The 23,534-nt window shown below is 42.6% G+C and overlaps 4 protein-coding genes across 4 annotated transcripts; 3 read left to right on the top strand and 1 right to left on the bottom strand.

The window, feature by feature from the left end:
* The first annotated feature begins 108 nt into the window (after window positions 1–108).
* zdhhc4 (zDHHC palmitoyltransferase 4) lies at window positions 109–3,948 on the top strand. The gene is made up of 7 exons (XM_010784787.1): window positions 109–254; window positions 500–634; window positions 762–835; window positions 1,283–1,461; window positions 2,060–2,185; window positions 2,285–2,529; window positions 3,287–3,948. The coding sequence occupies exons 2-7, from the start codon at window positions 512–514 to the stop codon at window positions 3,584–3,586; spliced, it is 1,047 nt and encodes a 348-aa protein (XP_010783089.1). The 5' UTR covers window positions 109–254; window positions 500–511; the 3' UTR covers window positions 3,587–3,948.
* A 96-nt stretch (window positions 3,949–4,044) lies between these two features.
* Window positions 4,045–7,078, top strand: pgp (phosphoglycolate phosphatase). Its single transcript, XM_010784786.1, has 2 exons — window positions 4,045–4,982; window positions 6,258–7,078. The coding sequence occupies exons 1-2, from the start codon at window positions 4,382–4,384 to the stop codon at window positions 6,581–6,583; spliced, it is 927 nt and encodes a 308-aa protein (XP_010783088.1). The 5' UTR covers window positions 4,045–4,381; the 3' UTR covers window positions 6,584–7,078.
* Window positions 7,079–8,230: 1,152 nt separating this feature from the next.
* On the top strand, window positions 8,231–13,642 carry bricd5 (BRICHOS domain containing 5). Its single transcript, XM_010784791.1, has 6 exons — window positions 8,231–8,284; window positions 9,000–9,137; window positions 9,212–9,361; window positions 9,467–9,574; window positions 11,264–11,417; window positions 13,522–13,642. The coding sequence occupies exons 1-6, from the start codon at window positions 8,231–8,233 to the stop codon at window positions 13,614–13,616; spliced, it is 699 nt and encodes a 232-aa protein (XP_010783093.1). The 3' UTR covers window positions 13,617–13,642.
* An 893-nt stretch (window positions 13,643–14,535) lies between these two features.
* LOC104957181 (cation-independent mannose-6-phosphate receptor-like) lies at window positions 14,536–22,092 on the bottom strand. The gene is made up of 5 exons (XM_010784790.1): window positions 21,909–22,092; window positions 21,010–21,147; window positions 19,498–19,648; window positions 18,113–18,281; window positions 14,536–14,673 (listed from the first exon to the last, which is right to left on the bottom strand). The coding sequence occupies exons 1-5, from the start codon at window positions 22,090–22,092 to the stop codon at window positions 14,536–14,538; spliced, it is 780 nt and encodes a 259-aa protein (XP_010783092.1).
* Between the last annotated feature and the right edge of the window lie 1,442 nt (window positions 22,093–23,534).

The following is a 23,534-nucleotide window of genomic DNA, read 5'->3' as shown; positions in this document are numbered from 1 at the left end:
AGACAAACTTTACATTTATATCGAAATGGAGTTACAGTAGATACTCCCCCTCCTCCTGCAGAAGGTAAACCCAGCCAGCCCCTCAAACGTTAGCTTGGAATTTAGCTACATCGATGCTAAGGAAGTATCATTGTTTACAGAGCACCAAAGGGGATGCTAGTGTCCATAGCGCTAACAAAATAAGCTATGTTATCGTGAGATAAAACACTTACAGACAGCTATGGGTGACCAAGACTAAAAGGTGAAGGAAGAAGGTGAGTAAAGGACTTTAAGAGGTGAAGAAAGTGGGAATATCTATGCTAACGTTAGGTACTGATTTAGGTTAGCATGCTAACGTCAACTTGTCCATGTGGGTATTTTTAGGAGTGGTACATCATTTTTTTTAAAGTCGTGTTTACACAAGCAGAGACACTGAATAGTAACACAACTTTTTGGTGAGTTTGCTACCTGTTCGTGTTGACTTTGCACCATTAACACCTGTTGTATTGTCTCTCTGAAGCCCCCATGTGAGATGGATTTCCTCACCCTGTTCGCTGTCTACGTCACGGTGGTGCTGACATGTATAGTGTTAGTTTGCAAATACTCAGGCCAGCAGCAAACTCCATTTAGTATCCTCTTCAACTTTGTAGGAAAGGTAAGAGAAGATGCAGGTTGACTGTATTCCCATAAACTGACACTGTGTGGCACTGTTTGACTAATTTATAACAATATTAAAACATGATATTCACTGCAATTAAAGCTGACAAATATTCTCTGCACAGGTGTTTGCACCGATTACACCAAGATGGCTCCAGAAGTTTTCACAGAGGACCTTACACAGGCTGTTTCATCAAAGGTTTGTAGTTCAATTCCTTCATTTTTTTAAATAGATATCTTTTTTATTTAACTTTATATCACTTTTTGTATTTCCCTGTACAATACTACACACAATGTGTCTATGAAAAGTATAGATACATTTTATTTTCTCAATGTTTATCCAGTTTGGATCATCTCTGAATAAATCAGAAGGTGTTTATTGTATATATAGCTTTTATTTTTTGTGATTTTCCTTTTTTATTATGTAGTTTCATTTGTATTAAACACTAATTTTCCTTTCATCCTTTGACTCTTGAGCTGCTCTGTGTAGAATAGTTCATGCCCCCAATGTGGAATGAATAAAGGCTTTTTATTTAATCCTATATACCTCTGTAATATCATAGACAACAGTGTATATTAAATATTTAGTTCCAGTTATACTCCTGCATATCTGCCTTCAATCTTTGTCATTTGCTTCTATTTGCAGGAACAACATGTTCATCTACCTGCACATCCTGATAGAGGCCGCTGTGCTTGCAGAGTTCACCTACGAGGTGTTTGGCTTCTGCAGGGATATGGATACCAGTCTGATCAGCCTGTCCGTGCCTTATATACTGCTGGTTATCAAGAGTCTCTGCTTCTACCTCTGCATCAGGAGAGATCCAGGTTCATATTATACTAGCTTTCAAAGTCATTTGTTATCTGCTGCAATATTAGGAAATATTATATGAGACAGCCGAGGGAGGTTAACCCTGGTGTGTTGAGGTGTGATATATTAAGAACTCATATAAGCAACTATACGTTTGTGGTCTACATAGCATCAATCATTGTGCACTAAAACAGGCCTCATGTGAGTCCAAGTCTTGGGAATAACGGATCCGGCTAATGTGCCCTTTCCACTCTGGTGTCTGTTTTGTTCTTGGCACCAACCTAAAGCATCTGTCTTTTCATATGAGAAATGTTGTGTTGTTTGCATGTGTACTCCTGTTACATTTGCTGCTCAATTCCCTACAACGATCATTTAGTCTAAAAAAAAGCAATATTATTCCATATTACTACTGGTTATACAGCCATGTGGATTGAGGGTGTGCAGGACATTAATTATTAATTGGTAATTATTATTTGATATGACTCCAGTTAATTCAAAGTAGATACTTTCAGCCGTTTTGCAATAATGTGCAGAGATATCAATTTGTTCGTTTTGGAGAGATTTTTTGCCTTTTATTTGGCAGTTATATTTTTTCTCTCCTCTCAACCTTGGCAGGAACAGTGACGAAGAAGAAAATCGCCGGCCAGCTGCACATCTATCCGTATGACAGGAGGCTGTTTCACCCGGGCGTCTCCTGTGAAACCTGCGAGCTCGTCAAACCGGCTCGCTCCAAACACTGCAGTGAGAACAGAAATATGAACAGGCAGCATAGTTAACATTGTAATGCATTATATTTGCAAAGCTTAGAATACAGAATCATACCCACTGTCTGCGTTTCAGGGGTCTGCGACAGGTGTGTTCAACGCTTTGACCACCACTGCGTCTGGGTGAACAACTGCATCGGTGCTCAGAACACACGCTACTTCCTGCTTTACCTCTTCAGCGTGTGCGCCGCGGCGGGCGATGTGGCCGTTCTAACAGGAGACATGCTGCTTCACGCCGTCCTGAGGTCAGGGCTCCTGAGGTCCAGTTATATAGACGAGGAAGGCCAGCAGCAGTCAGCAGGGCCTCTGTTTGTTGTGCAGGTGAGACTCCATACTGCTGACATAGTGCATGTCGCGGCTACCTTCCTTTAAGCTCAAGACACGTAATACCTTTTGTCAGGGAATAATTTCGCGCCCTACATGTTTACCTTTCGCCCTCTGACGCAGCTGACCAACCTTGAGCAGCCGTTATCTCCCATAAGGAGGGGCTGCCCTAGCAAGTTGTTGTTGTTACCAGTTTATGACCGGGCAACTGTCTGTCAGAGATAGTTATTGTTGTGGGACACCTGGAACACATCCTTCTCGGGGTGTAGATGACCCCGAGCCATAAGCGACAAAAAATGGGATTCAGTGTCCTCAGCTGTTTAGTCTATCTGTTGAAGAATGTTGATTATTACACTCTGAACTAGTTCAAACCTGGAGCTACAGGAGGGTCCTTCAGAGTTGATTATGGCATCTCAACCGTGTGGTCAGGGCCCGTGACATGTCGTGTGAATTCTCCGGCCGAAGCTCCAAATAAACCGCCAGTGTTTGCCATCAAAGCTCCAGCTCTCCATCGTGTCTCTCTGAGTCCTGACTCCCATTGCTTCAGAAGTTTCCCCCACACCTGTCAGAATCAGAATACCTTTATTAGTCCCACAGAAGCGAAATGTACATTGTTACAGCAGAAAAGAGCCAAAGACAGCTTAATGTTACCTAAACTAAAGCATACATACAAAAGTATTAAAGATTTTTTTTTTAAGAAATTATAATCAAAAAAGTTACACATTTTACAAAATACACATCTCTCTTTCTGCAGCATCTGTTCCTGACCTTCCCCCGAATCGTCTTCATGTTGGGATTTCTGGTCTTTGTCTTCTTCCTCCTCGCGGGTTATGCTCTTTTCCATTCCTACCTGGCTCTCGTGAACCAGACCTCCAACGAGTGGTACAAAAGTCGAGGTTACGTGTGTCAGCACTGCCACCCGACTGCAACCGCTGACCATCTCTGCAGCCCGGCACCAGACCACTCTAAAAGAAACTACTACAGCAGAGGAATACTCCGAAACCTGGGAGAGATCTTCTTCCCTCCACGTCCAGTTCACAAAAAAGACAACTAAAAGAAATTACTAGTCTGTGTTGTTATGCTGAATTTTTTTGTACACCCCCTGGGGTCACTGTGCCTAAGAACTACTGCTGACTGAAAGAATAAAGTTTGCGGTAGCAATTTATTTACGAGCTCTGGTGTCTACCTCCCACACAATGTATTGTATTAATAAGCTCTGGCAACATTTACAGCAAACACAAAAGTAATTAGATGTTTTGACTCCCAATTTAGAACATATTTGTTCATTCTTGTTCTGCCATTGAGTAAAGGCATTAGCTTGACCGGAAGTGCAGTTGTTTGGGTGTTGTTTTGTACCTGGCTTCTTTTTGTAATGCTTTGTAGCCTATAATCAAAGCTTAGAATACGACGTGATTATGCTATAATGTATTAAAGATTTGTTCCTGTTTATTTTAAAGAAAAACATATGCATGTTGTAAACCGTAAATGAGCTTAACCGGAAGGGAACTGTATTTGTTCCTTTCCCTTTAAGCCGGTGCGGAAGTAACCTCAGAATTGCTTCAACACTTTTACACCGAAGTGGAAGGTCAGGATTTTGTCAGCGACGAATCTCAACAAACTTATTTAAACAACAAAACTACCATTAACACAAAACTGGACGTAACTACAAGTGCTGACATTAGCGACAACCCGTGACGTTGCACGGTAGGGAACACGAAGTGTTGTAACGGCTATATAACGGTTAAACAGTTATTGTATTTGTTTTAACCTGACAACACGTAACGGCTATTTAACGGTCAGACAGTTATTCATATCAGAACCTGAAATCACGTCTCTTGTTGTGTACCCTATGTCTGGGTCAAAATGTACCCGGTTAACCGGAGCTCTGGTGAAGCCGGTGCTGGACTCGGTGGACAGTGTCCTGTTTGACTGCGACGGGGTCATCTGGCGGGGGGACCAGGCCATCCCGGGAGCCTCTCAGGTCATAAACCTGCTTAAGGAAAGCGGCAAGAAGGTGTTCTTCGTCACCAACAACAGCACCAAGACCAGGAAGATGTACGTGGAGAAAATGACCACAATGGGGTTTAATGCGACCGAAGAGGAGGTGTTCGGGACGGCGTACTGTTCAGCTATGTACCTGAAGAATGAGTGCAAACTGGAGGGTAAAAAGGTGTACCTGATCGGAAGTAACGCGATGAGAGACGAGCTGCAGGCGGTGGGGATTCAGCAGACCGGGGTGGGAGAGGACCATATATCTGGGAAGCAGATGGACTGGGCCAACGTGGACCTGAACCCCGAGGTGAAGGCGGTGGTGGTCGGGTTCGATGAGCACTTCAGCTACACGAAGCTGAACAGAGCCCTGCAGTACCTGATCCAGCAGCCTGGGTGTCTGTTTGTGGGGACCAACAGGGACACCAGGCTGCCCCTGGAGGGAGGCAAGGCCGTGCCAGGTAGGGACTACACACACACACACACACACACACACACACACACACACACACACACACACACACACACACACACACCACACACACCACACACACCACACCACACACATATACATATATATTACAGTGGGATAAAGCAGGTTAAATCACTGCAGGCTACCTGAGGCTATAACAACAACAAAAAGCATGCACTAAATTGTGCATAACATGCTCAATACAAAGTCAGACTTTAACTGTATAANCAGGTAGCCTGCAGTGATTTAACCTGCTTTATCCCACTGTAATATATATGTATATGTGTGTGTGTGTGTGTGTGTGTGTGTGTGTGTGTGTGTGTGTGCAGTCCNGCATTCATCATATCCTACTTAAGACTTCCATATAGCCAAGTTTATTGTCTTCAAAAACACATCTGAATGCATTGATTTATACTCATCTAAGCCGCCGGTTACCGGCGGCTTAGATGAGTATAAATCAATGCATTCAGATGTGTTTTTGAAGACAATAAACTTGGCTATATGGAAGTCTTAAGTAGGATATGATGAATGCGAGTGTTTTTGTATGTGTGTGTAAAAGCCTGCGCACACACACACCTCCATCTCTACATTGTGGCTCTGAGTCTTCTGCAAGATGTCCTCGGCCTCTCGGAGACGTTTGTTCAGCTGAGGAGTATACTCAGTGGGAGCCAGCTCGCTGTCGTACGACTCCAGTATGGCCCGCATGCCATCACGCTCCTGAAACAAACACACACACACACACACACACACACACACACACACACACACACACACACACACACACACACACACACACACACACACACACACACACACACACACACACCACACCACACCACACACACCACACACACCACACACATATACATATATATTACAGTGGGATAAAGCAGGTTAAATCACTGCAGGCTACCTGAGGCTATAACAACAACAAAAAGCATGCACTAAATTGTGCATAACATGCTCAATACAAAGTCAGACTTTAACTGTATAACATGTGTCAGGTAATAAGTATTAGGTCTACTTCCTGGAAAGACATGTCTTAAACTCACGTGCATCTCACCTGTCTGGATTTCTAAGCTCCACCCATCCAAAATGCTATGAGGGATCATTATAATTGAAAGCGAGGGGGAGTGTGTGGGAGAGAAACTCTTACATGCACTAAACCCATATAGGGGAACATCCCAAAGTGCATAGTAGGGCCCCTTTTCATCTAACTTGCTAGATTGAGTTAAAGTGTCCTCACTACTCCTCTTCCTCTCAGGTACCGGCTGCCTCCTGCAGGCCGTGGAGACCGCCGCCCAGCGCCAGGCCCAGACGGTGGGCAAGCCCAACCGCTACATGTTCGACTGCGTGGCCTCCCAGTTCGGAGTGGACCCCGGCCGCTGCCTGATGGTGGGCGACCGCCTCGACACGGACATCATGCTGGGCTCCAACTGCGGCCTGAAGACCCTCCTCACACTCACGGGGGTCAGCACGGTGGCGGACGCCGAGGCCCATCAGAAGAGCGGCTGTGCGGAGAGACAAGGGATGGTGCCGGATTATTACGTGGAGAGCATCGCTGACCTGCTGCCCGCTCTGCAGGGATGAACCTGGACTGAAAGACTCCATTACTCACCAGAAGGGAATCTTTTTCCTTAAGATATATATGATACAAAGTTTATTAAGATATACATCATTTATCTATTTTGGAAATGCCTGCCAATTTAACATGGTATTAATGATTGCTTATAACATAAGAACAAAAAGTCACAGTGTTGTGTATATCTTCCGTTCCTGGGGAAAAGGGGAAGAGAGAGTGAACTTTAAAGACTGGCTGTGATGCAAGATCCTCTTTAGCAACTACAAGTCAAACTCGAGGAGGATGAACACATACTAGAATGTGTTGTAACATGTTTTGTTCAGGTTTACAGCTGTTTTAACGTATATAAATAACAAGCACCGAGTCTACGTGTCTGACTTGAACTCTCTGTGTATTATAACCTTTATTTTCACACCTCAGCAGAAGCAGATATATTAATGGGAGTGAGTCACAGTGGTTCATTCATGTTTTAAAGTGAACCCGGTAGGGATGTCCCGATCACCTTTTTTTGCTCCCGATCCGATTCCGATCATTTGATTTTGACAATTTGCCGATACCGATTCTTCCCGATCCGATCTTTATGCATTAAGAGAAAAAAAAGCATTCAAGTTGTCCCTTAAGGTTATTTTTTTATTTAAACTGGATATTCTATCCTACATGGATATAGCTTCTTTCTTTCACAGCAGCAGCATTGGATCGAATCAAAATAAAGCTTATCAGTACTCTTTAGCTTACTGCTACAATTAGACACTGCGCCCTGCCCACTCTGTTGCCAGATTTGAGAGAAATAAGCAACCAGGTCTATGAAAACAAGCCCCAAAGAAGCAACACATACATGATGTTGTGTAATTTGAAACCAAAACTAAGGCCTCAGGATGACTTTAAGACTTGAGCATGGTCATATTTGTTTTGTAACATTAAATACAAAATTTAAAAAAAAGTATTTATAAAAAATAAATAAAAAAATCCCGATCCCCGATTTTTTTTCTCCCGATTCCGATCTTTTGAAAATCACGTGATCGGCTCCGATCCCCGATCACGTGATCGGATCGGGACATCTCTAGAACCCGGTCTTCATTTTGACTTCTCGTGCTCTCTAACTTGTCCCTGAATAGCGCTCAAATCCCTAATAAAGCTGAAATTATATTGACTAAATAAACGTCTGCTCGCTGTGCTCGCTTTTCACCTCAAAGTGAACACAGAAAAACCTCCCGTGCTTAGAGTCACCTTGGCCTGTCGTCGTCTGGATGCAGCAGCGATATCGCGTCTCACCTGATGAGAGAGGATTTCAACCTGCACCTGCCTCACCCCTTTGTCCATTGTCTGAGCCGGGGAGGGCGGCCAACTCCTCTCCTGTAAGTGTGTGTTTGAGTCGGGGGGACAGGATAATGTTAGAGAGGCATATTAAGTCATATTAGATATAAAAAGGGAGGAAATAGCAGGAAGACAAGACTCCAAATGTGAGTTTGGCAGGTTCAGAGTTTTGTGTGAAGTGGGATTTGGGAGTGTGACTGAAGGGGGAGGAAGAAGGGGGAGGTCTGCAGGGACAAAGAGAAGCTGCCCAGGTGTACTGAGTCTCAGTCATGACCACAGCTGCATGCCGGTAGCTGAGAGAAGGGAGCTGACCCAGTGAGTGAGCCGTCAAGGGACTCAGGATGTTGAGGTGTTGGAAACATTCGGAAAACCGTTTGGAAGATGCAGAGTGCACGGTAAGGAATATACTTTCATTTCAAAAGCAACCGCTGCCGCCGACTGTGGAAAGATGGTGATGGCGAGACATGTTTGGATTTTGCGTACCTACACATTTAAGTAATTTTGCCACAGGTAAAAGATACATGACAGGATGAGACATAGCTTTACAGACAGTTCATTTAGTTCTCCTACCTGCTGTTGTGCCATGTATACATTTATATATCTAGACTATTTTGTGAGAGTACGTTAAGTGTGATGTCTGCTTTCTCTCAAATATAATGCAGGTGACACTGTTGTGCAGAAAAACTCAAAAGAAATATTCCAGAAACCACGTTAACTCAAAGAATACCTTCGAGTGTCGTTCTGTCTCTTTGGTATGTGTTGTGCAGTGAAAATCGAAATAAGTCCAATATGTTTTTAGGATCTTCTTGAAAATCCTCCTGGTCATGATTTTTCGAAAGATTTCTTCTAACACCTTAAGCATCGAAAGCCAAGTGCCATCAAGAGCTATTATACTGGAGAGAAGGAAGACATGTACAGCCTGTATTTCCAACTAAGCAACAAAACAATGTAGTTTGACGAATAACATTTTAGATAAGAGATTTGAGTGAACTGTCCCTTTAATACAAATCTCAACAGCAGCAGTGTTCCCACCCTGCTGCAGTTTGTTTACATCCAATAATGAGATTTGAAGTACTGTGTAAATAGCTTCTCCTCGTGTATGTAAACCAGGATGGGGGCTCTGCTGCGTCCCCTCAGTCCCACTTCCCACACAAGGCCTTCTGGGTAAGCCTCTCAGCGTCCCTGCTCCTGGTCATCATCGCCCTCGCTCTGACGGGGCACCTGGGGCTGTCGCAGCCTCCTGCAGAGGTAACATGACGATCAATACACCCTCCGGCATCTTTTCTAGACCTTATTGTCTTTCATTAATCAGTTTGTGTAAGTCTTTACAGTTGGTCCGGATCACAGCTCCGGATCAGACCGGACTTCTGATCAACCAATCGGCCGTCGTTGACTTGCAAAATGACCTGGTGACCTTTTCCATCACCTCACCTGCAAATCAGACGTCCACTGTGCTCTTTGATATCAAACACGTAGGGGATGTGCATGAGATTGTGTTGGTTTGAATGGTAGTTTTTAATAGAAAGCGCGCCTGAGTTTTCTGACTAATAGGATGATGTCTTGCCATTGTGTTTCAGGGTTTGATATGTTACAAACCCATGGACCAGGAGAGCTGCTTCCTGCGAAAGATGGAGGACTCTGACTATAAAAACGTGCACTCCCTCCTCCAGGAGTCTACACACAAGGTATTTCTACATGTGAGAGCTGAACGCTGATTTGAAACAATAGGGTTTGTCCTTCAGTGCCTTCAGGACACATGAAACCACACAACTTGGGATGAAAAATGCACCTGGGCAAACGAAGAAAAGGAAGTGTTGCCCTTTTAGACCTGCCGTCTGTGAGGTCGCCGCCTCACTAATGTGTGAACTGGCCTTTCTGTCAGTGACTCACAGTTTTATCTGAGCCAGGACCTGCTGGGTTTCATAGCTCCGTGCCGCTCTGAAGCTTTAAGGTTGCATATGAACAGCCGTATAGTCTCCCTCTCTCACCTCCATGGCTGAATTCCTCGGCACATCTGATCCCTGCAGGCACATCTGATCCCTGCAGGCCCCTAGGCTGCTCGGGATCTTCTTACAGGCGGCTCCAGCAGATAGCCTGAGCCGTGGAGAGGGCACAATGGCAGCTCTGTGTGAGGGCTTTTTAGCTTTTAAGACTCTTCTGTTGGATTCAAATACAGAGTGATGCATGGTTGGTGAGGGACCGGCCTGAGTGCGTCTGCTCTGTGGCAAATACCTGGTTCTCTAATAGGTGTTTGGCTCTGGATTAAAGGGAGCGATGCAGGAAAGTAGGGAAATATTTGTACTTATAGATGCCACCATGAAGCTCTACCAAAAGAGCACTTAAAATATATTTACAAAACGTAAATATCGGCTGCATATGAGGCCATTTCTTATTAAGTATGTGCTCATTTGCATACTTGATTTTGTTTAAACATTAAAGTCAATGTTAGATACTTATTAAAAACAACACATAAATCAGAAAATACAACAACAGCTTTAGAACAAATCTATTTTTGCCACGTTTTAAGGTTTAAAATGTAGACATACAAAGTACTCGTTTGAATTCAGTTTGTATGGCTAGAAATGGAAGTGAGCGTTTGTTGTAATGTAAGTGTTACTGAAGTGGAGATTTCTGGAGAAAAAAAACAAATTGAGAAAGATTATTTCTTACATTCACACAATCATTGTTTGTGTTACAAATTTCATGAAATGTTATCTTTATGTAAATTATGCTTATTTTTATATTTGTTTAGGAGAAATCTACAATAGCAAATAGACAGTATAGTTAAATATCAACACCTTGAAATGTGTTTGAGGTTTTCTTTCCACAAGTCAAAAACGATTTGACCTTGCAGGTAATCCAAGATGACCGAGTTCATCCTCTTTTTGCACAATAGCATCATTTCCATCTTTAGTTGAGTCTCAGAGCGTCTTTTCTGATCCCCTCTCATGGTGTCACGTATCTCATACAGCTCCTCACTGCTGTCATTCAATCTATGATGGGAGGGGGCTCTTATGGATGGAGAGTAAACGCTCTCTGTCTCTATTAGCACAAAGGTCTTCTTCAGCAGAGGAGAGCTGGTGGTTACGTGACCCACTCGAGCATAAGAGCGGATTAAGTGGTTCGCTATCAGAGCTTATCACACACTGCCTTTGTGACTAATAAGAGCGCAAATGTTCGTGTTGACCTCATCAGCGCAGATATCAGGGTAATAGCAACTCCAGTTTCAATCTTGTTTTTTCTTCTTCGCTTATTTATTAATTCTTACTTTGTCACTGTGAGCTGAATATGATTTCTCCCCCTTATTAAATGACCCTGCAGCTCCAGACAGAAACTCTTGGGTCTTCTGTTGAGATGTTGTGATTTCTCCTCAGCAGGGTCAGATCCAGCTGTCCAGGAATGAGACCCAGAGGCAGAGGGAGTTCCTGGGGGTGTTGGCAGGCAGTCCGGTGGACGTGTCCACGCTGGAGGAGCCTCTGCAGACTCTGTGTCAGCACAGCTCCGTCCACTGGACCAGGAGGGTCGACGGTGAGGACGGCAACACGTTATCTAGAGACGATTGCTTTGACATAAAACTCAAATGGTTAAATAAAAAAGTGTAAACACTCTTGAATCACCAGCCTGGTTATAAAGTATCTGGGAGCCACACCATAGCACTGGGTGGCCTTTGGTGGCATGAACATTGACACTAAACATTAACATGCTTATTGTAGTGTAAGTGCACTGTCTTGCGGCCTGTAGCACCATCCTTGATGGAGCATAATGTGGGCTGGACCTGTATTATACAGGAAAGGAGTGAGCAGAGGGTAGAGTTGTCGATTCTTGTTCAGCTTTCTGTGACTGTCTGCCTCACCCTCTCAGACTTTCAGTCGCGCACGCTACTAAAGAGACGCGCTACCATGGAAACCAAACAATGGTGTAGCTGTATTAAAGTCCGAGTGGAAACAGTCCTGAGTAAATCTGATTTTGTCAGAAATCGGGAGAAATGCGGGAGAAATATGACCCCGGGAGGAAACCGGGAGAGGGCAATGAAATCGGGAGTCTCCCGAGAAAATCGGGAGGGTTGGCAAGTATGCAGCACCTCTTTTCACCCTCTGTCTGAAACCAGAGCACAGTCTGCTCTGATTGGTTAGCTGGCCGGCTCTGTTGTGATTGCTCAACCGCTTAGAGATGTCCCGCCCCTTAGCCTATCACTTACAATTTGTTGGAGCACTAGCCAATAGAAGCGTGAGTGTTACAGAGTGATGACACTATGTTACAGAAGTAACCAAATGAGTCGGAGGGAGGGAGAGAAGCCCCCTCTGGAACACAGGGATTTTAGCCTTTGCAGACCATTTACATGCACAAAAACCTATTTAACACACTACAGAAAAGGGACAACTCCAACAATAAGGCCCCTTTAAAGTAAGGCTCAAAAGTTAAACATCACTAAAAAGGAATGGTCATATCAGCAGAGGTTCTGGATGTGTTTGTCAGAACCACAGAAGCAGCATGAAGGGAGCTTTCAAAAAGCGCCAGCTGGCAGCTCCATAGAGACCTCCTGAAACCTAATCTGAGACATCCAGTGACCTTTCCACTGTGGCAGTCAGTGATAGGCTGACAAATCTTCACTCAACCAACATATGTTCTGCTAACAGAAGTACAACTATTATTCAGGCTGCTTTTAAACAATATGTGGTCTCTACATTTAAAAAAAAAAAAAAATGCTTTTAATCTATTTGTATTGTATTATTATTATTATTATTGGTATAATTATCTGATGTAGATATTGTTTAATTTTTTTGTTGTTGTTATGGCTAAAAAAACGGAGAATACATGGTGCTTTACCCAGATGAAAAAACCCTTTTTTTATTCATGCCTTTAAGTTGTGACAGATCATTAGTCAATGCATGTGTTTTCTGAATTACAATTTGGGTCATTTTTGCAGTTTAAGAGGTTAATAATCTTCATTTAGGAATTTTTAGGGCTGGCTTTTGGATCCTTTACACCGGGGGCCAAATCAGGCCCTTGGTGGATTTAATTTCGGCCCGCAGGATAATTTTCAATTACTATTAGATCTGGCCCGCCGGTATATTGCACGCACACCTTCACTCAATCCTGAGGGTCTCCTCAGCTCAGAGCCTGACCCCAAACATTGATGACCTTGCACCCGAGATGAGATGCCAAGTATCTGAGCTAGCATCACAGAGCAGCACACTGAGTTTAATGGATGTTTCCTTCTGCACTTTCTCTCTCTCGACAACAGGGCATGTTTGGTTTGTTCTTTGAGGGAAAGTTTTGTTGAAGCTGTTGTTGGCCTGTGGGAAAATGTAATCATAAGAAATGAAGCTGCAGATAGAGCCATAAGAAATGAATCAACTGATTATTTAATGTTTAATGTTGTTTTTATAGGCAATAATTGAAGCTTTGTTAGTTCCAGGTTTAAAATGTGCAATAAGTTCATTTCAATAAGTTCTGCAATAAACATTGAACCAGTCCGGACCTTGACTAGCACCCATTTTTTTTATTTTGGCCCACTGTGTATTTGAGTTTGACCCCCCTGCTTTACATGTTCTAATATTCAACAGTAATGCTACGTCCTTAATGATGACCCGTATCTTCTGTAGTCACCAATGTCTCTGTCTGGTTTTAGGCCCGGGGAATCAGAGGCTGGTCTACTTCTGCATCGACATCTGCTTCCCCAGCAACATCTGCGTGTCTGTGTGCTTCTACTACCTGCCAGAGTGAAGGTCAGGGAAACAAAGTTGTCTTTTTAGCTCNGAAGGTGGTCTCGTTGTGAGGTTACCGACTATCGAGGTCATGGCGTGCTTCGTACAAAAGCTACCTGCTCTCACTTTTAGCCTTGCGTGTGCGATAAACAACAAACAAATAATAGGCACAGGACAAGAAGAAGAGACAGACAGGCCAACAACGAGAAAACTTATGCTTATGTGTGATCGACGGACGACATTACGAACAATAAACGGTGAGTGCGATACGCGAAGCATGCACAGCCGACTTTCAGAAACCGACACAAGGTCACGCTGTGTACCGTTCTGCGTCCTCTTGTGCGGTTGCGTTGTCAGCCGCAGTCGCTCAAGAGGCCACCTGACGAACCACACAGTCCGAAATACCCGAGCCCCAGTAGATGTGGGGCGCTCCTGACCAAGTCCACAGGGGTGTTGGTTATTGATAGAGAGTGGCTGTCAACGAGCCAGTGTTGCCATTGTTGTTGTTGAACCGAATCCCGTCGGGGAGGATGCGCCTCTATCGCCGACCAGTGCTCCCGCTTCCTCTGTACGTCCGTTTACTAAGGGGGTTGTTGGTACAGCAAAGAAATACAAAAAATAAGACCGGAAAGAAGTTTTTCTTGAACGTGTAGTGGTCATACTGCAAGTCAAAATTAAACTTAGAAGACTTACCGCCAACTCCTGTTCATTGATATTGAAGGCGGACCATATGTAGGATGCGAACAGGACTCTCGGAGTTACTCACACCACTGTCTAAGGGGCAGTGAGATCTCGTATGCTGAATCGTCCATTACGTGTCGAATGCACAAAATAAGTAAGTGGGATTTGTTGGTTCATTACACCTCACCTGAGGATTAACATATACAAGGAAGACGGAGGTCGAGACAGGCCGAGGAGGAGTATTTTTTGACCGTCTGCTACCTGAACAGACTGTGGTACTTGAACTTCTTCATGATGTAAGTTGTAAAGCAGGCTAGTAGGGACAGGTGTCCGACGCTGGCGTACGCAGGCAGACGGTCTACTTCATGTAGAGACTGGTACCAGACATTGTCGATCTTTGTGGTCACAACTTTTTGGTCTTACCTTGAAGTGTCAACAAAGTGATGACACCACTGGTGGTATAAAACCAAACGGGAGTCGTCTTGAATTTTGTCGTAATTGAGGTCCTTAAAAATTGTTTCCTGTTGGGTCAAGCATATATGAGATTGTCTATTATGTTTGCCTCCCCCCCCCTCCCCCTCTTTGACATATAGACCTTTTTGACATATTAAAGGAAACCGCGACAAAGCTCAAACGAGATTAGACAGTTTTACTGTCTGACGAAAGTCTAAAAAGGCGTAACGAATTGTTTTTAGGCCAGCATGTGCCTTTTATAAGCCAATTCGCTGGGAACGAGACATATGAAGGTTTCTGGGGGTGGGTAAGTAAACAACAGGAGACACCTCGTGTAACCCAAAACCAGGTTAATGAACTCAATATGTACGTGTCGTAAGTCAGGTTAACATGAGGTGTCCCTGTAGGACCCCGAAAAGTTTGTACACTGTATACACACCCCACACGAACTTTTCTATTAAAGTAACATAAAAGTTTACCGCAGGTAGTTTGTGTTCGTGATAATATCTTTCTCAAAAACATTAAAACGTTTAATGGTCAAACACTCAAGTTATAAAATAAATAATATCAATTCCCTTGTGGAAGCCCAATCACACACTCTCAAGTCTCGTCTACATTAGTAACTAAACTGGATTCTGATTTACAAAAATACTTACAGGAGACTCCTCCCGTACCCTGAACGATTGAAAAAAAAGGGGGTAACAATGAGTTGTGTTTACCTCAGGTGATACCGGTTTGATTGTGCATCCAAAGAACATCCCTAAGATACCGTCTGCCTACGTGCCCCTTGTGTATCTAGTTCACGGAGTTCAAGTCTACATAGACGTAAAAGTCTTGTTCCTACCTCATGATGTGTACTCTCGAGTCATAAACAACGTAACTCAACAACACGAGATTACAACAAGAGAATTTAACATGAACATACAATTAAACAAACATAATGATACGAAGCGTATTTTGGTTGTGAGTTACAGGAGAATGTAATCCAGTGTTATTTGATTTTTATATATAAAAATCAAAAACAATCAGTAATACAAATTATGGTGGGATTTCTGAACACACCATGATTTTTTCTTTTTCCTTTAAACTTTGGAAAAAAAGAAAGACCCAAGTTCCTCCCTAATATAACATTAGATGTACAAGATATAACATCATGTTACTTGTACACGATTGACTGAAGATTGAAGAATTCAAATTATTTATAACGTAAACTAGAAAATAATAAAGTGAAATTGACATACAAATATATTTATAGAACTATAGTAAATTTAGAAAAATAACGGGTAAGGAATAAATTGCAGTTTATGTTTCATAAAATGTGATAAAAGAAAGATAAGTTCTTAAAGTGTATCTCTATTTATGTTTATAAAATCTAAATCTAAATATCCGAAGTTAGTAACACAAGGGAATTTACCATAATCGAATGCCTGACTTGTCTGTGAATACATGTACATAAACGGTGAAAGTTCTCAGTAGTCGATCCAGAAAAGCAAGTGTCCTTGTAGAACGATACACGTAGAAGTTGTTTCAACGTCACGAAAGGTTTAAGCTTAATCTGTTCGTCGTTTACACTACCGTACAGTAGAGAGCTTTGTGAATTTCACACACTTACTAAAGGGAAAGAAAGAGGAGTCCCTAGAGGTTTCCTGTCAGTAGAGGCAGTCCAATTATACCACAGAGGGTTCGCTCCCGGCTAGTAGCCACGAGTCCCTGCCGACGACGACCTCAAGTGACTCCGAGGCACACGCTCAGTCTGCCGGTCTTCGAGAGATGTGCTGTGCGTAGGTGGACAACGAGGTCTCCTTCGAGCCACTCCAATATGTCATTCACCTCGGCAGAAAAATAACACAAACACGTGCTCAAGACTGACAAACAAAAAGGTGCGACACGTCAGGTTACCCGGCGCCAAGGACTACATGGTACTTTGACGTGGCGGTTGAAGTAGACCCTGTGTCTCGTCGGACGCGGTACCGCGCTTTCCTGGTGACCTCCCCTTGCACTTCGAGTCGAAGCTACGTGCCCTGCAATAGAGTAGGACTCAAAGGGATTTGTAGAGTTAAGGTTCTTCCAAACTAACAGTATACGTGTTTCGCTGTCACATCTTTGCCGTTAGTGTAATAAGACTAGACTCAGGAGTTGTACGTTTAGATATTATTTTAACTTTTTATCAACGTTTTCAGATTATAAGTCAGTCATCTTATATACAACATGTTCTAGTCTTAATAGAACTTATAGTCCATACGACATGTACGACAAAGTCTTACGTGACGTAACGGTCATTTGTACACAAACACAAAGTCTCGACACGACACCCACTGGGTTTGTTGACCGATACTCAAAGTGGAAGTCGAAGCCGGTTACTCTTCCCTATGTGGTGTCTCGTTTACCTTTCCTAAGGACCATTCTCGATATAAGAATGATAAATATACAAATTATGAATAAATACTAATAATAAATGATAAGGGTCCAAAAATCCTCCTATTTTGAGCTCATTTGCATAGAGTACCAGAGTTGTCATAACAAAATATGGTCATCAGATTACAGACACTACTTAGTCGAATAGCGACTCTTGAACTATGCCCTGGAGTGAGCATTCATTCTAACCGTAGTAGATGTCTTTGAAGATATCATTTTACGGGGAGTTCTGTGGTAGGACATAAGATAATATATATCGTGAGCATCGCGCGTGACGTGTGGTCAGAAAAAATATAATGTTCATACATAATGAGATACATACGCATACAGGATAGTCCCAGTATTCAAAACTAGTATAGTTTTTTTTTTTATGAAAACCGTTTTGCTTCTCATGCACTGATTCGCTAGCTGAACAGCCAATCAGAGTGATTTCTTTGTCCGACTGCCTGTGGCCGACGCACTGCAGGTTCAACTTGTTGAATCGGCCGTGCGTCGGCCATGAAAGGCCAGATAAGGCGTGTCACGGCCGACGGTGCGGGACACACCAAATTGAGTTTGGGCGACAGGGCACGCTTCGTCGACTAACGAAAACGGCTGATTTCAGCCTGGTGTGTCCGGGCCTTAAGCAACAACAACTGTGATTCAGTGTCCTCAGCTGTTTAGTCTATCTATTGAAGAATGTTGATTATTACACTCTGAACTAAAACCTGGACCTACAGGAGGGTTCTTCAAAATTGATTGTGGCATCTCAACCTGTGGTCAACTCGTGGCCCGTGACATGTCTTGTGAATTCTCCGGCCGAAGCTCCAAATAAACCGTCAGTGTTTGCCATCAAAGCTCCAGCTCTCTTCGTGTCTCTCTGAGTCCTGACTCCTATTGCTTCAGAAGTTTCCCCCACAACGTGTATTGTAAAAAAAAGGGGAGAAAAAAGGGTGTATATAGACAAAATCCAGAGGCATATTATACCTGGAATTCTGGTTTTCCAGCTCCGGCTTCAGGGTCACACAGGAAGGAGATGAGAGTGGATCTGAGAGTGTGTCCTTTGTTGTTGTACTGGGAGCCGTTGCTGTAGGTGAGCTGGATCAGGCCGTCGTAGTAAGACAGACGAGAGTTCGCTTCCCCGAGACTCCAAGAACTGAAGCAACAGATGGGAAAATAGCAACATGAGAAAATAGATTAACTTGATTGAGCCCATACCCAGAAAATGTACACAAGCTTAAGAGTCAAGCAAGCAGAGGAAATAAGTGGAAATGTAAGAAATAATATAAAAACAAAGACAAACGTATCGATAACATACGAATAATAAGACCTAAATCATCAAAATGTGAATAATTCTCTGTAAATTATCTAAACGCAAACACTTATACGGTGAACCTAGTGTTGGCGGTATACATTTAAAAACAACTAAAGCTGCCAAAAAGGTATGTTTCTAATCTAAAACAATACAACTGTGGTGCTCTTACGAATGTTCAGTGGAAAAACAAGAAAGAAAACACCTGAGATAAACTACAATATGGTCTAGCACACATGTGTCAAACTCAAGGCCCGGGGGCCAAATCAGGCCCTTGGTGGATTTAATTTCGGCCCGCAAGATAATTTCTAATTCCTATTAGATCTGGCCCGCCGGCATTTTGCACCTTCACTCCATCCTGAGGGTCTCCTCAGCTCAGAGCCTGAGCCCAAACATTGAGGACCTTGCACCCTGCTTGAACTAGCATCACAGAGCAGCAAACTGAGTTTAATGGATGTTTCCTTCCTCTCTCACGAGAACAGGGCATGTTTGGTTTTCTCTTTTCTCTTTGAGGGGAAATAGTTTTGTTGAAGCTGTTGTTGGCCTGTGGGAAAATGTAATCATAAGAAATGACTCTGGAAAAGCTGCAGATAGAGCCATAAGAAATGAATGCAACTGATTATTTAATGTTTCATGTTGTTTTTATAGGCAATCATTTAAGCTTTGTTAGTTCCAGGTTTAATATGTGCAATAAGTTCATTTCAATAAGTTCTGCAATAAACATTGAACCAGTCCGGCCCTCGACTAGTGCCCATTTTTTTTATTTTGGCCCACTGTGTATTTGAGTTTGACCCCCCTGCTCTAGCAGGTAGTATTTCAAACTAGAAAACCCACTTTAGAATTTTGATTTAGTTTTTTAGCTATTCATCTATCTCTGTTGCATAAGCATGCCTTTTACATTGTGTTTCTTACATTAAAAAAAAAACAGACAATAATGCACAAATGATCTTTTTCTTAATCTGATTTGGTAACCTGTGGCAAGCAAATACTCCTGGTAGATAGATCTGTAATGACAGTTCAAATGTGTCATCATAACCCCATGTCTTTGGCTTGCTCTCACCTCTTTTCGGACTGGCACGCCCCAGCATTCTCCGGACAGCTGGCAGCTTTGACAGGACCGCACACGTTGATGTAGTAATCGTAGTGGTCGCTGGTCAGGTTGTAGAAACCACCGTCGGCTTTGGAGAGAGGAGACAAGTCGAAGGAAAACCCTGCGGAGCAACGAAGGACAGATAGAGAGGAAGATTAAAACAACTGGCATCAGAGAAAACTCAGATAATGGCTCTGTCAACAGCAGAGGAGAGGAAACACAAAGAAACCACTAGATGGCAGCACAGGTACGCTCTTTAAGGTTCACATATGATGATTCACTCTCATGTGACACAAAGTGACTCAGAGAGGTTAAAATGCCTGGAAGTCCCCACCAGGTGGAGATGAGGAAGTAGGACAAGCAGAGAAACTTCCTCATGTTTTTTCAAAATAAGTATCATATGAGCAAGCAGAACAGATTCCTTTATCTTTTTACCATTCCTTATCCACCACATAAGTAAATGTTATATCAATTGTCAAAATACTTTGAAAATGCTTTGTCCTGTTGAACCTCGGTTGCCAAAAAGGGTTAGATAAACCTGTAATAACACATTTGTTATAATTCAATATTTACTTTAATATCTTATGTACTTTCTGTTTCTCATACTTTAAATGGTTTTATTTTTTATATCTTAAAATAATTGTTGCCATTATTAGGATATTCCTTTCTTTTTTCTCTACTTAGGAATTCATTATTGTTTTGCTTTGGAGCTTTATGCAGACCCGGCGCCAGAACAAATCTACAGAGAGGGCATATGGTTTTCATGGGAGGGCGCACACAACCGTCATGTGCCGTGGCCAGTGGCGGCACATGACGGTTTTCTGTTGGGGGTGCTGTGGGGTAGCTTGACGTTTCATAGAGGCTGCTCAAACATTTTGGGTTTCCCATTAATGTCCCGGGCGCTACAGTGGAATGTTCTACAGCTTCTCAAAGTGTGGTCAACGAGCACCCCCTAGTGGTCGGTGAGTATATTGGTAACATTTCACATTTTAAATAAATACATTTAAGTTTTCCACACTCTCGCGGGAATATCTCCGCAATGGAGCGAGCTTAAGTTTCATCACACATGTTGCCACTTGTTTGTACCATTTTCTGGCGATTTGTAATCTGTTCTAGAAAAACGATGTGTTTTTGGATATTTGGGTTTTTTTATTGGTTAAGTGGTCCTTGGTATGAAAAGGTTTGAGAAACACTGTTCTACTGCAACACTCGCCACACGCACATACACCCGCGACTGTTACAATGCAGGGTCGATAATCAGCTCATGGCATATAGGTGTAAGCAGGGGTAAAGTGCTATTTTTTAAGTGGGGGGGGGGGGAGACCTAACCTCCTCTAGGGGGGTCCGGGGGCATGCTCAAACGCATCAATCCCCATTAACTTTGCTGCCTCTTTCTTGTCTTTCCCTCACTGCTGTGTTTTTCTAGCTCAAGTCAAACACTGATGAGTCAGACACCAGGAGGATTAAAGCTGTGTGTCGTACCGGCCTGAGGGTCCTCCACCCTGCAGTCGTCTCCCTGAACCTTGGAGAGGACGCAGGCGGCGGCGGTGTACCACTCCATCTCATACACACATCCATCAGAGGAAACGCTGCGGAGGACAGGAGCGCTCTCCAGATCTCCTGCACAGAGGAACAGGTTTGAGAAGAGAAACCAAATAGATAGAGAATAACAGAATACATTACAGCATTAGGCGCGTTCACACCAAGTACTTTTCCCACAAAGGTTCCTGAGAACTATGATTTAGTTGCGTTCACACAAAAAGTCCCAGGAACTAAATTAGTTTCAGAACCTTTTTTACCCCCTTTCCAGTCCCTGCTAGAGAGAAGGGACTTTCGTGGGAGAAAAAGGTTCCTGTGTCTGATTGGCTGGGCGGAATGCAAACCACGCCCCGTCAAACTCCCAAACACTTTTGTGAAGCCGCCATTTTATTATCCTCGCTTGGCATTATTAGCATTAGCATTAGCCCAGCGCAGAAACGCAGAGAGACTAACTTATGACAACACAAAATAAAACATGGGAGCGGTGGAGATGAGGAGGTGTCGGCGTTCTGGCCGTTTACTCGGAAGGCTTCAGTAGAAGCTGCTGGGAGTCCCAGCAGCTTCTACTGAAGCCAGTCCCCAACTCCGGGGACTTCTGGGCGGGGATTTTGGGCGGCAGTATACGCCGTGAAGTTGTTTGCGGCCTGCCAGTAAACCCAAAGCAGAAGAAGAAGAAGTGACGTCAGCGGCTTCATTTGCCTGATCCTCCCCCAGGGACTAATTTCCGGTGTGAACGCGATAGTTCAGTTTAGTTCCTGAGAACTAAAGAGTTCTCAGGAACCTTTGTGGGAAAAGTACTTGGTGTGAACGCGCCTATTATAAAGGTGGTAATGACTTTGTACCTGGTTTGCACTTGAGTGTCAGGATGGTTTGGATCTTCGTCTTTTTATCGCTGCAAACACTTCCTTCAGTGTAAACCAGTCTGATGTCATTTCCTACTTTAGTCTTCTGGGGAGAGGAGAGGAAGCTGCCCAGGCTGATGGCCCCTAGTTTCTTATCTGAAGCACAGGGAGACAATAAAAACATGTCAATAAATGGCATCTATCACAAAGGTATGTATTGTTATACAAGGAACTGACAGGTTTAATACTTTAGATATTCGATGCTGCAGACACATTTAGATGAGTGTGCATCAGTTAGTGTTTAAAACCCAGCTCTATTCGATAAAAGGATGATATATCTTGCAAAAGTTACAAGGGGGATGTATACAAAAAGCTTCTATATATACACAAATTAAATAAATAGAGAAAGGAAATCTTGAGAAAGAGGAACAAGTGGAATTTTTTATTTCATTACAGCAGTATTAGGTCAGATTTAAATTTGTTTCTAGTCTAATTTGATCTGTTTTTTGTTCCACTTTATAATTGTTTTGTCTAATTTCTTCATTCATCCATTGAAAGTCTCAGTCCAACAGTTTTTAGTCTCATTCCAACAGTTTTTAATCCCAACATTTTTTAGTCTCATTCCAACAGTTTTTAATCCCAACATTTTTTAGTCTCAACAGTTTTTAGTCTCATTCCAACATTTTTTAGTCCCAACGGTTTTTAGTCTCATTCCAAAAGTTTTTAGTCTCAACAGTTTTTAGTCTCATTCCAACAGTTTTTAGTCCCAACAGTTTTTAGTCTCATTCCAACAGTTTTTAGTCCCAACAGTTTTTAGTCTCATTCCAACAGTTTTTAGTCCCAACAGTTTCTAGTCTCATTCCAAAACTTTTTTAGTCTCAACAGTTTTTAGTCTCATTCCAAAAGTTTTTAGTCCCAACAGTTTTTAGTCTCATTCCAACAGTTTTTAGTCCCAACAGTTTTTAGTCTCATTCCAACAGTTTTTAGTCCCAACAGTTTTTAGTCTCATTCCAAAAGTTTTTAGTCCCAACAGTTTCTAGTCTCATTCCAACAGTTTCTAGTCTCAACAGTTTTTAGTCTCATTCCAAAACTTTTTAGTCTCATTCCAAAAGTTTTTAGTCTCATTCCAAAACTTTTTAGTCTCAACAGTTTTTAGTCTCATTCCAAAACTTTTTAGTCCCAACAGTTTCTAGTCTCATTCCAACAGTTTTTAGTCTCAACAGTTTTTAGTCTCATTCCAACAGTTTTTAGTCTCAACAGTTTTTAGTCTCATTCCAAAACTTTTTAGTCCCAACAGTTTTTAGTCTCATTCCAACAGTTTTTAGTCTCAACAGTTTTTAGTCTCATTCCAACAGTTTTTAGTCTCATTCCAAAAGTTTTTAGTCTCATTCCAACAGTTTTTAGTCTCATTCCAACAGTTTTTAGTCTCAACAGTTTTTAGTCTCATTCCAACAGTTTTTAGTCTCATTCCAAAAGTTTTTAGTCTCAACAGTTTTTAGTCTCATTCCAACAGTTTTTAGTCTCATTCCAACAGTTTTTAGTCTCATTCCAACAGTTTTTAGTCCCAACAGTTTCTAGTCTCATTCCAACAGTTTCTAGTCTCAACAGTTTTTAGTCTCATTCCAA

Source organism: Notothenia coriiceps, unplaced genomic scaffold (assembly GCF_000735185.1).
Source record: "Notothenia coriiceps isolate Sejong01 unplaced genomic scaffold, NC01 NC01_scaffold00026435, whole genome shotgun sequence".
In the NCBI taxonomy this organism is placed as follows: domain Eukaryota; kingdom Metazoa; phylum Chordata; class Actinopteri; order Perciformes; family Nototheniidae; genus Notothenia; species Notothenia coriiceps.
This window is presented reverse-complemented; position numbering and strand designations above follow the sequence as displayed.